This window comes from Oculina patagonica, unplaced genomic scaffold (genome assembly GCF_052425735.1).
Source record: "Oculina patagonica isolate OP01 unplaced genomic scaffold, crgOcupat unplaced2, whole genome shotgun sequence".
NCBI lineage: Eukaryota > Metazoa > Cnidaria > Anthozoa > Scleractinia > Oculinidae > Oculina > Oculina patagonica.
The window spans coordinates 338,951-352,408 of NW_027558036.1; the positions used below are offsets into that span (position 1 = coordinate 338,951).

At 37.5% G+C, this 13,458-nt stretch overlaps 2 protein-coding genes across 2 annotated transcripts in view; both read left to right on the plus strand.

Annotated features, from left to right (window-relative positions):
* The window catches only part of LOC144640205 (uncharacterized), a 274,821-nt gene that overhangs the window by 109,414 nt on the left and 151,949 nt on the right, over nt 1-13,458 (plus strand). The window lies entirely within an intron of this gene.
* Nucleotides 1-13,458, plus strand: part of LOC144640139 (uncharacterized) — a 40,456-nt gene that overhangs the window by 23,474 nt on the left and 3,524 nt on the right. The window contains exons 8-13 of the mRNA XM_078499350.1: nt 2,857-2,931; nt 4,364-4,441; nt 4,778-4,852; nt 5,925-6,124; nt 6,870-6,995; nt 11,416-13,005. Coding sequence (XP_078355476.1) covers nt 2,857-2,931; nt 4,364-4,441; nt 4,778-4,852; nt 5,925-6,124; nt 6,870-6,995; nt 11,416-13,005 — 2,144 coding nt within the window. The remainder of the gene's footprint in view (nt 1-2,856; nt 2,932-4,363; nt 4,442-4,777; nt 4,853-5,924; nt 6,125-6,869; nt 6,996-11,415; nt 13,006-13,458) is intronic.

Here is a 13,458-nt window from a genome sequence, read left to right on the forward strand (position 1 = left end):
AATGCAGAAAGAGCCATTTTCTCGTTTTTCTATGTCAAACCGCAAATAACTGTAATAACAGCTATTGCGTCGGCACTGCACGATAGAGTCGTTGTTATATCTTCAGAAGTGTTATGTCATGTTATCATGTTTATTTAACGTAGACAACGGGAAGTCTCTAATTTTGCTCAGGGTGCAGTCGAGTAGTCGACTACGCAAGCTGCCGAGAAAATCACTTCGTACAAAAAGGGACGCCGGCGCTCGTCACGTCTCCTTGTGCGAATATATTCTCTCGCGCGCTTCCGTGATTAGTCGACCTCGAGCTGTTGAAATCTTGTTTAAAGTACTAAATGATTAATTGAAAGTTTTGAATCCTACACGGAGACGCTTGGTTCACTGATTATTTACGTCGTTCTTGTTCAACCTTCTACAGCCCGTCTAGTAGCTTCTAGTATGCTCACGGTTTAAGCGATTCTGAACTCAAACTTTCGATTGAAATCAATGTATGCTGAGTTTATTTTTAATTTTACCTAACGTAACAGCGGAACGGCGTTCCTGAGAAAAAAATGGCATCACAACAATAAACAATCTTGCATGCATGATAAAAGATTACAAGCGATAAAAGTTATTTTGTATTCTATCGCTGGGTTATTAGAGTTAAAACAGCAGAGAAAACGTATAACACGTTCGCTTTCAGACAACGCAAAAACGACTCGTCTCAATCGGGGCCAAACGCAGAACGTGAATTTTTTTCGCTTGTCATGCGCATTTGATTTTGTGACCTTTTCCTTAACCTCTGGCTTCTCGATCATCGTGTGTGCATACCGCGTTTTCTTTGCTTGAAGTCCCTATTATGTTGAAGTGATTCCTCAGTATCGCCTTGCACATCCTTACTGCGCATAATTTTACGCGTAATTTATGCGCCCACATAAGCAAAACGGCGGCCAGGGAAATAAATCTTCGTTTTCTTGTAAACGAATATGGTTACCTATATTTTTATTGCATAATTTGGCACACAGATTGTCCTCTTTGAGTTAGAAAGTTAGAAATTTTTTCGGAAGGAAAAACGATATAGTTAAAAGCGTTCACGTTCCTTTACTCGTCGACGCAATGAATATCCTTGAACACAATGACAAGGACTGGAGAAACGTTTTGAGTTGTTGTCGTTTCGATGTGAGTGATTTTTCCTATAAGTTTATTATATGTTACATTGATCGTAATGCTAGGGACTTTCTAGCAATTAAGTTTTGCCACCGCAAAATGTAATGTGAACCGATCATGACGCACGTGATAAATAAATGGGGCGTAAATGGGGTAAGATTGACCAAACATATCTCTTTTTGCGAGCATGGTGACCTATCTTTTTTATCGTATTTTTTTGGAAAAGCGCTTGGTAGAGAACATTCAGGAAAAGTTTCAGGAAAAGACTCGTTTGACAACATCTATATCTGAGAAATTACTTTAGCTGTATATAATTCCCTTATCCAACCCTGTTGAGATATAGTGTGAGATAACCAATTAAAACGGCTTCGCAACCAGGCGCACATAGAATACAAAATAGAGCTGGAATGTTATTTTTTTATGGCTGACAACGGTTTCCCAACGGTTTCTATAAGTTTCTGTAAGTTCACTATATGTTACACTGTTCGTTATGGTGGCGCCTTTCTAGCAATTAAGTTTGTTTAAGCATGACATTAATAAACTGTGCTTCCAGCCACCGCAAAATGTAATGTGGACCGATCATAACGCACGTGATAAATAAATGGAGCGTAAACGGGGTAAGATTGACCCATCATATCTCTTTTTTCGAGCATGGTGGCCTATCGTTTTATTGTATTTTTCGAAAAAGCGCTTGGTGGAGAACATTCAGGGAAAGTTTTAGAAAAAGACTCGTTCGACAACATCTATCTCTGGAAAGTTAAGGTTTATACGCCGCTTATGGATTGAAAATTTGATAATTCATCTCCACTAAGTATTCCAGCTTAAAATGTTCTTTCACCGTACTATTTCTTTAACGATTTCTTACAAAATTTTACCCACTTTCAAGTCGAAAGTTCGAGGCGGCGAAGACCGGATGTGACGTCAACTTTTGCGTTTGACCGCTGTGAAACTGGGAGCATAAAATACCAGTTTTGCTAGCATAATCGGGGTGGGCCTAGCGCCAAGTAGTAAACAGTGGTAATATTGATTCATCAAAGTGTAAGAGCTTGAAAGTGCTTAAAACTAATTACCAGCCACCTTACGAGAAGACTGCAAGCTTGCGAGAGGCGAGCATGGTAGCGTGTCAGAAAATGTCTTCGCGAGAGAAGATACTACACGCGAGTGCATCCTCCTCGTACGAAATGATTTTCTCACGCACTCGCATGCTCGTCCACTTGACTGACCCTGAGAAAAACGAGGGACTCCCTTTTGTCTACAATTATTGGCAATTAAGGAGAACGAGTGGTTACTGCACTGTTTATTCATCACAATAGGATGAGCAAGTATCTTATCTTGTGCATCCTTGGGTTGTCTATGTCAAGACATGTCAGGTTATTTTGTCCGGTCGTCACTTTCTAATCGAAGGAAATCTTAACTTTAACATTTCTGAATTAGGTAAAAAACAGCAATGATGTAACAATAAACCAATAAAGGAAAAAGTATATTTTAAATTAATTGGAAAATACAGAGATGGGCTAGGTTAGAAAAATTTAAGAACTGTTGGCCATTTTTTGTATGAATACTTTTGCCTTCGAGGATGTACTTAAGAGATAGCGCAAACAAAACAAAAAAAAGAGAGATTCCAAAATTATTTGAATTTAAAGTGCAAGTCGTAAGGATAACATTTGTGTGATTGAATAAGTACTTCTCTTTCATATGCTGTTATATTTTTCGTAGAATGCTTTCAGACAATCCTATCAAGTCAATATCGTCTGGAGCCTTCACGATTCCAAATAGCGGGAAGCTTTCTATGTAAGTATTGCTCTTAACTGTTTGCAACAAGTTCACCTGCTTGCAATAAGTTGTGGCCGCATTTTTTCCTAGATGTTTAGACATCTTAAAGATGACTGGCAACGGTTTAAAGCTCATGTATATATTCTTGCACAATTAAATTTCAAGTGCTATAAACCATTACCAAGCCACCTTCAGGGCTGGTTGACACGAGAGATGCAAATGCAAACGCAAATGCAAGGAAAAACAAGTGTGAACTAGCATAACACAAGCGGAAATGCAAGCCCAAGGAATAGAGACTTGTCATTTTTTTTTTGTATTTGAATTGCTCTTGCATTTGCACTTGCAAGCAAGCAAGCGAAGCGCGCGTGAATTGTCCGCCATCTTGCGCCTGAATTCAACAGGTGAATGAAATTATTGTTATATAGCTGGAATCTTTTCCCCAACAGCGCGCGCTCTCATAAGCTACTTGAGGTCACATGATATCTAACAATAAAACTGTTTCCCGTCATAAGTATCTCAGAAGACACATTGCAAAATCTATGACGTCAGCGGTAACAGTGCACTGTTGCTCGCGAATGTTGACTGACCACCGCCGTTCTTCTTAAGTCTTTGCTGTGACCATACAACAAATCACTTAATTACTGTTCCCTGTGGAAACCAGGTTAACTTTGTTTACCTCGAATCTCAATGTTTCCCGCCGCTCCGCCTCGGCTCCGAGAAACAAAATTGACTGTTTCCCTCGGAACCAGTCATTAAGTGTTACTATTCGACGGTAGTTCAGCGTGACCTTCATTTGGTTTAACTTCGAAGATTAAAAACCAATTGTGCAATTTCGCGTGTGCAGTTTTGAACCTCACTTTGTTTAATATCGCTCGACATTCAACTCTGCTTCCACAAATTAGTAAATTAGTGATGAAAAACCTACAGGGCAACAGCTAGCTTGGTTCTATGACTGACCTAGAAAGACCGCGAACTTGTTTTTATCCGTCGGTGGGGTGAATAAAAAAACCTGATTAGTCAGTTCTTAATTGAAACTAACCATACTGATGCCCACTGGCAATGATTTAGAGTTCCATTTGCATTCGGCTTAATACAAATATTCGCCCTCCATATCAAACTCAGTGCGCGAGATCGAGTGGGCTCGAACGGTGCTCCCATGAGTTTCCTTGCAGTACAAAACTGGAAGCATCAAGGTCTCAAAAGTAACGGGTTGTTAGAAGAAAACCCAGACTCATTGGGAAAATATTCGCAAAGCTTGAAGTCTACTAACATTTCATTTCCATCACTGTCAAGTTTAAAATGTTTCACTTTATGCACTGGTCAGCGATTTGCAAACAACTGTTTACGTACAACTGATAGACCACAATACTCCTGAATACTCAGACGTGTTACTGTTGTTACAGCTTTTCGAAATGTACGGTTGCTTACTTAGTGATTTTACTTTCATTAGATACATGATACGGACGGACCTAAAATCATTGAGTCTTCGATCTTTCACTGAGGACTTTTCTAATCTGACAGCAGACATGTAAGTATGACGCAATTCGGTTTATCCACTGCACTTAGAAATAGAAAAAGTAAAAATTCAAAAATGAAGCAAGAAAGTTGAAACCAAGGTTATGTTGTATTGTTTCTCACGCGTTCTTTTGCGTTGAATTTAATAGTCTACAAACAAAAAGGTTTCTCTGTATAATATTTTTTTTATGAATGGACAGCAAATAGACGGACATAATAACCAACTAGTAGAGTCTGGGCTAATAGTAAAGAGACACCATTGCGAGCCAATCTTGACAATTACTGGGCAAACAGCATTACAGTTGTATATATTAACAAGCTTTGGCATAATATCTTTTGTGTCCTGTAGAAGCATGGAAGATGGACAAATCGGCACCGTGAAAATTGTGGGCCCTAATCAGGAAGAACGTTGTATTGTACAGCTGTACGTAACCGTAACAATTTGTATGCATTTATGATACATTTGATTTCCAGAACATTCCTTTCTTTTATTCTTTATACGGGGTGAGAGGTGCGTTGGTAAGTCAACTGGACTAATGATTGAGAGGTTTCGAGTTTTAGCCTTGGCATGGGTCACTGTTTAGCAACGTTTAGTAAGAATACGACCAGGGATACAATTAAGGTAAAATTCGAATTGCTCAACTAACAATAAATCCAGTGAAAACTGTTCACAAAATTATCAGCTGATACACAAAATTATCCACTAAAACGCAAATTTCCCGCTCACCGCCGATATTCAGCTGGTCTGAAGCGTCAATAAACACCCTCGTCAGTTTTCACTCAAAGGTTGCATTGGTTTCATAAGTTTTAAACCATAAATTTTAGATGATTTCCTCATTGAAGACTACTAGATTTGTGGCACGATTCTTGCCTTAACAAGAATGCAGCGCTGAATCAGTACTGAAAAGTTTGACAAAACTTTCGCTTTCATTCGTCTGTTCACTTCTTGATAATAAAAATTAGCCAATCAGCCCGCGGGAATTCGCTCAGTAATGGTAATATAAGAAATCGACAACATTTTTCCATGGTCTACACTCTTATGAACGATAGACATGACGTCGTAAAATGTTTAAAACTCAAGGGAATCAACGAGCCGTAGGGGAGTGGTTTCACTTCAAAGTTTTGGACATTTTATGGCGTCATTTCTATGGTCTACAGCACCCAGCAGCGTAGACCATGAAAACATGTTGTCAATCTTTCATACAATAACCTTGAAAATTAACTGGTGAATAAGATGGAAAATCAGCCGGAGACCTCAGCGCGTGCGCAGCACGTAAGATCGCCATTTTTACACTTAAAGCCGTCAAAAGTGTGGGATATTTCGCCCCAAATATCCAGCTGACATTTAACAACTTTTCGGATTTTGGTGTTGGAAAAGTGGCGACTCCTAGCCGCTTCATGCATGCGTCAGCGATTGTCCATTGCACAGACTTTCCTTTTTTTATTACCAGACTTTGAATTTCCTTACTTAAGCTTTTTTACAATTTACATTTTAGTGGTCTAGGTAGCTCGGAGTACATAACCCTTCCCAACAGCGGGCGCTCAGACGACGAAGCGTTACTAGAGACCTTTCTCCGAGCTGGATTTGCAAGTAGAAACAATAGTAAATACGAAGTTGCTCCATGTCCTACGGGAACGTTTGTCAATGCCTCTGTCAGCGTTCCTGATGAGCTTCAGTGCTTGGAATGTCCTGCGGGTAAGTCTGGTGACTGGTTCATCTTATTTGAAAGTCCTTAATATGTATTCAAAGCAAAGCCGAAAATTGAGGGTGATGAGATATCAACCGACACGTTTAAATTCACAACTGATGATATGAAATTAAAATGAGGTCCATGTTTACAACAATAGGTCTGCAGTTCGTGGAAATAACTAATCATTTTGGAAAAAATGAAAACTGTTTTTTACCGCTTTTGGACGAGTAATCTAGAATAATATTTCATACAACTAAAGTAAATTAGTAATAAATTACCTTCGTACTGGTAAAAATAACTCGTCACTTTTCAAACCGTAATAGATGTGGCCGAGTCCAGCAGTATGTCCGGCAATCTTCTCGCTCCTAGTGCATTTTGAATTTCACTCTATTTTCGCAATTTCTTTTTTTTTTTATTTGCTGTAATTTGTAGATTTATTAGTATTTGTTTGCGAATGCTTGTTCCTTGTAGCTTTCGTTGTTGCTTATTCTGCTGTTGATGATAATGATGATTATAATGGGGACGACAATGTAGCAGTATTTGCTGTTTTTAGATCACATTTTGAAAAGAAAGCGTTTAGTAAAGAGGACCCTTGCTTTAATTTGTGGGCATCACACACAAAAACCATTCATGATCATCGCATTAAGAAACATGGATGTTCTATTGTAAACCATAACAATAAGTTGTCCATCACTGTTTTTATGTTTGTTTTCCTTTTCAAATAAATTACATTTACATTTTTTTACATAGGTGGTTTTTACTCGGACACTAAAGCGTATGTTAACGACAGCTGCCTGAAATGTCCCGATGGAACTTTTGTCCCCCACAACAAAGCGCCTGGAAAGAGGGCACAAGATTGCATTGCTTGTCCACAAGGTAAGCACATCAATAAAGAGCAGATCTTGATCGATAAAACAAGATATATAAGTTTGTTTCATGTTTCCAATCTGTAATAATAATAATAATAATAATAATAATAATAATAATAATAATAATAATAATAATAATAATAAAAATAATAATAATAATAATAATAATAATAATAATAATAATAATAATAACTTTATAATCGTGTCAAACTGTAGTAGCTGAGGGGAAAAGTCCCCTCTACTAATTGTGGACACCTAACCTGCCAAACTGTAACGCTTACTATAGAGGCAAGCAATAAAAACATAATTATTTCTGGGAGAGGGGGTAAGGAAACGAAGGACACTAGGTCACTAAGGTATACCTTATCAAAACCAACGGAGAGGAGGAAGGGAGGCTTTTTGTTATGCGATTGAAAACCGAATGAAATGTTGCTCTGCCAGGCTTAGCTAATTATTAGGATATTTACCATTTCGCTTTATCAAGTTTGTTAACACTCCTCTGACATCGCCGTAACGCGTTTAACATCGCAAATAATTCGTTACATATAGCACTTTGAAAGTGTTTCTCCGATTTCTCGAAAATCGCTTTGTTTCTTTTTATACAATTTTAAAGCCACAGCTTTTTAACCAGGCTGAAATGTAATAATCGGAGAAATCCTTTTGTGGAACAGCTATCTGGGAACATTTCAACACAATTCAGCTAGATCGGTCGACACTGTGCATGACAGCTAGCACATGATTGTCAGAGTGAGATCATTCGACGTTAGAGGATCACGTGCAGGAAGTGATCCATGACAGGAAGTGAACTGGTAGATTCTCTCGCTAGAAGGAGTACTTAAGCAGGTCTATGGTTATGACATTGCCTTGAATTTATATTGATGTATAAATTAGCCATGAGGATGAAATGAAATAGCGATCCTGGAAATTGCACTCTCAATTAATGTGGGAATAAAGATTGTACCTTGGATCTTAGATTGTGATTTTCAGGAATGTATACTCTTATAGTTGTTTCCCCACATGTTTCTTTAAGGTGGCCTGATAAAGTTTTGAGAGGGAAAATCAGTCCAACTTTTAACTCTTGTAGAATCTCCAGAAAAATTTTATCTTTCTCTTTTTACTGTTTGTTACATCCTAAAACCATCAGATGTGACATTTGGAAAATAAAACTGCCAATAAAATGCTAAAATGAACGGCCGAGTGCTTAAGAGGGGATTGGCACTAGTAGCTAAAACGGCGTTTTTCTCAAAATCTACCGGTATGACCCTACCTCAAAATTTCAGAGATTAGACATTAGACAGATTTTTCGCAAAAAAAAATATGTGATATTTTGCCGATTTTAAAAATAGATCAAAATCTGTCTTACAGATTTTTTTTTTTTGGCTGTGGACGTGGTTCGCCCCTCAAAATTAATTGTGAAAGTTTCATAATAGGTTGTACGGTAGGTTTTCGAGAAAATCTGTATCAAAATCTGGCTTTTACGACCTCCGAAGAGAATCGAATTGCGTGTGCGAGCGCGCGCTAATATGACGTCATGCGTCGCGAGCGATAATGACAGACAGAATTAAAACTCCTCTGTCGGTTGTTTATCTACTTCTTATTGTCGTATTGTTTCCCCTCCCAGATTTAAAGACCCATGTGAAAGTATTTTGAAGTTTTCTCTTGTATACAAATTTGTTCAAGCGCGGTAAAAGAACTGGAACTCTTTTTCTTTTCCGTTTTGTTTAGAGTTCCTAGCGCAATTTTAGCCCGCGCGAGCAATATTGACGTCAGGCAGAAAATCGTAGAAAATCAAAGATCCAGCTAAAGAATCGTAATTGCAGTTTAGAATTGTAGACTTGGTAATGTAGACTTAAGTAATTTAGTTGGATATTTTAATTAGTTAATTGATTTATTTAGACACGGCTGGATGTAAGAGCATGAAACATGAATGGATTCCGTGTATAAATAAAGTTTTACCTACCATAAAGTCATCGAAAAATTAACATCGAGAATCGTTTTCGATCGAGTGAAGTGAAGTGAAGTGAGCGAGTAGCGAGTGGCACTGAATAACGAATATCTCTTTAAGGTGGCTCGATACAGTTTTTTATGGGCCATACCTACAATTTGCAATTGGCCTTTAAACGATCTTCCCTGACTCGGATCGATATGAAAATTATACCATATATTGGTTTTAGATTGAAGTTTACTTTAATATATATTTTAAGGTAATCGATATTTCCATGGCAACGATAAACAGAAAACCTCCAAATGAGTAAAACCTAGATTTCTGCGTGAATCAGATTTGCCGCTTAAAAACTAATACCAGCATCTTAAACTACGATGTACTGCAAATAAAATATTCAAGAATTAAAAGATTCTGTATGTTTGATTTCGAATAAATCGCAAAAATGTTTCAAATCGTAGTTTTTGCATAGTGATAATAAATGAGCCGAGACACAAACACTGCGTAGACGAAGTAATCTCAAAAAAAGGCAAAATGTGTATTAAACGTATCTTTCGACGTCGTTAAAGTTTTGTTGAGTTTCCACAGCGCAATGCCGAGAATTTGTTTTTTTCTTGCGACCACTCGTATTGTAATTTTTAAGTAAGTTTATAGTTTTAAGCGTTTTTTGAAAAATCTATAAAACGGCTCGATAGATTTTCTTTAGACTTTCAGCACGCGTACTTGATTATGTAAACTATTTAGTCGCAAAGTTTAATTATCATTGATTCACTGGAACGTTTTCAAATTAAACGATAAAGGAGGCCTTCGAATCGACGAAAATCTTGCGTTACAATTCACGGTTTATAAAATCATGCTAAAATATTCAAATTAATGTGAACTACATTCTGTGCTTTGTTACCCGTGGTGGAGCTTTTTGTATTTCTCACAAAGGAATGTAGTGCACATTAATTTGAATATTTTAACACGATTTTATAAACCGTGAATTGTAACGCAAGTTTTTCGTCCATTCGAAGGCCTCCTTTATCGTTTAATTTGAAAACGTTCCAGTGAATCAATGATAATAAAACTTTGCGACTAAATAGTTTACATAATCAAGTACGCGTGCTGAAAGTCTAAAGAAAATCTATCGAGCCGTTTTATAGATTTTTTAAAAAACGCTTAAAACCGAAAATTACTTAAAAATTACAATACGAGTGGTCGCAAGAAAAAAACAAATTCTAGGCATTGCGCTGTGGAAACTCAACAAAACTTTCACGACGTCGAAAGATAAGTTTAATACACATTTTGGCGTTTGTAGTGTTTGTGTCTCGGCTCATTTATTATCGCTGTGCAAAAACTACGATTTGAAACATTTTTGCGATTTATTCGAAATCAAACATACAGAATCTTTTAATTCTTGAATATTTTATTTGCAGTACATCATAGTTTAAGATGCTGATATTAGTTTTTTAGCGGTAGATCTGAATCACCCAAAAATCAGGATTTACTCATTTGGCGATTTTCTGTTTACCGTTGCCATGGAAATATCGATTACCTTAAAAAGTATATTAAATCAAATTTCAATCTAAAACCAATATATGGTGTAATTTTCATATCGATCCGAGTCAGGGAAAATCGTTTAAAGGCCAATTGCAAATTGTAGGTATGGCCCAGAAAAAACTATATCGAGCCACCTTAACTGTGTTGTGCAAAGCTTGATATTTATCATCATTTCTTTCAACACTTATAATAAATAATAATAATAATAATAATAATAATAATAATAATAATAATAATAATAATAATAATAATAATCGAATGTTTATCCAGGATAGCCCTTCAGTACATGCGTACTGTTATCAACGGGGTCCTGCTAATTAAAAATTAAAAATTACTAAAATTATTAGTTATATATAATATATAATGAAAATTGTGTAAAAAGCGGATCATGCACTAAGTTAAAAACCTTTAAAAACTACAATAAAATATTACAAGTAAAACTCGTCCAACGCTTTCCTAAGTAAAAGTCTAGAATTAATGTTTCTTAAATTCAAAGGTAAAGAATTAAAAATCGAGGCACCTATAAAATAAAAACTACAGCGCGCAAAATCAAGTTTGACTTTGGGCAGTTTTGCTGTTTTCCCGTTGTTTCTAGTGTTATGATGTAATCGTTCAAAGTAATGTTTAAACGGAGAACACACAGTTCCATTAAAACAATCAAAAACAAAAGAGCATGCTCTCTTTTGTAAAAAGTTGTTAATTGATAAAATTCGAAGATCACTACTTCGCAGACTGCACTTTGGGGAAATGAACCTACGTGTCGACAAATCTAATCAATCCTAGCGGTATGCAGGATGTTTGCCCCATTTAAACCAAGTTAAATAGACAGTGAGATAGCGCTCACGAGTCTACTGTAGCTCAGTGGTTAAACGTCCGACTGGTGTTTTTATAGTATGTAATTAATTATATAATTTCTAATATATAGTTTCCACTTTTATTGTAGGAACAAATACAAGCATTTTTGCAGGATTCAGAGCCTGCAAATGCTTAGATGGATTTTTTCGGATTCATCTTTTTGAAGGTTGTAAACAGTGTGATCAGCCTGGACTGAAATGCGTAAATGACTATGCTACTCTTGAGTCTGGCTACTGGTGGAAATGGGGAAACAATACACACAAACTATTGTATGAAGAGTACACCATGAATCTCATGAACATCACTCCTGTTGTAGGAAATTCTTCACGCAATTCTTCGCGTAACGGTTCCCTCATTGAGTACCCTTACGTCCTGCCTAAGACACATAGATGCCCAAGAAAGGAATCGTGCAGGGGAGATCTAGATTCTAAATGTGATGATGGCTATGAAGGTCCATTATGTGAGGTGTGCAGTGCTGGGTACTACAAGCAAATGCAAACATGCAAAACATGTCCAACAAAGACCTGGATGGCCGGCCAGCTGTCAATTGCAGCAGCTGTGATTGCGATTATTGTTGCACTCGTGGTGTGGACAAGCAAAAAGAAATGCAAGAAGAGTACTGGACGCTCTACAGTGGATATGATTCTTGGAAGACTGAAGATCGTAATAGGCTTTTTCCAAGTAACGTTTGGTGTCCTGGAAGCATTTGCCTACATAAAGTGGCCAGAATCACTCGCGCTTATTGGGAAATATTCAGAACTGTTACAGCTGAACGTACTCCAGATGGCACCTATTCACTGCATACTACCAGGTTTGAAAGTCGATGCATTTGGAAGCTTGTTTGCCATTCTCGCTTTAAATGCTACCGCCATCACGATGTCTCTCGTTATCTACGGACTGAGAAAGCTCTTTCTGATGCGGAGCAGTTTAGATGAAAGGGATCTAGTGGTGAAAACTTCACAAGCGAAAGAACTAATCTACAGAAACTTGTTTTTTGTTCTTTACGTGACGTACCTGAGTACATGCTCTAAAGCAGCAAACGTGCTCCCCTTGGCTTGTCGGGAACTTTGTGACGACGAAAACGAAAAGGAATGTCCAAAGTTCCTCAAAGCCGATTACAACATAATATGCCATGGTCCAGAGTACAATCGTTTGGTCATCGTTGCATACTGTGCGGTTTTCTACATACTCCTTCTGCCAGCCGTATCGATGACAGTTCTTTGGAAACAACGAAAGGTGATTGGTGAAAGCGAAGCTGACAACGAAACATCTCACACACAGGAACAAAGCACCGAAGTTTTCAGGGGATTGCGATTCCTATTCGAGAATTATAATTCTCATTCGTGGTATTGGGAGTTTGTCGAGATGGTTCGGAAGGTTGTATTGACATCCGGTTTGATACTTGTGGGAGGAGAAAGCAGGGCCTATGTTGGACTTGCGTGTGTCATGTCAGGTCTCTATGGAATGCTCTTTGCATATGTCCACCCCATATTGGATAAATTCGAGAACAGGTTGATGCTGACATCCCTCGCGGTTACCTTCGTCAACCTCGGCATTGGAACTGTTAGCAAGATTCCCAAAGAAAACATACCCGCCTCAATAGACTCATACGTGGACAGCACCGTGTTTACGGTATTAGTCATCGGAGTTAACTCTTTGGTGATTGGACTTTTGGTGGGTAAGTGTCGCGGTTTTGACATGTTTAAAATTTTAACCTACAAAGGCAAATACCTCTTTTGTGGATGGGCGGGGGGGGGGGGGGGGGGTATTTACTCTATGCCAATGTACTGCTGATGGTTTGTAGCCAAATATACCTTGTGGGTAAAAGTTTGAAAATGCATCAATCATCGGTCATTTTCAATGACGGTCATCGGCCCACGGAAGATTCGCTATATGAACAAGCCAGTCCCAGAAAGCGGTCCAATTATCTATACGAATACAATTTATCGTTTACACAGGACCCATATGGATAGCAGTTTTTATAAATGAAATGGTCATCCTGTATAAATATGTTTTAATTATTATTATTATTATTATTATTATTATTATTATTATTATTATTATTATTATTATTATTATTATTATTATTATTATTATTATCGTGTCCTCATTATTAGTTGATTACTAATCC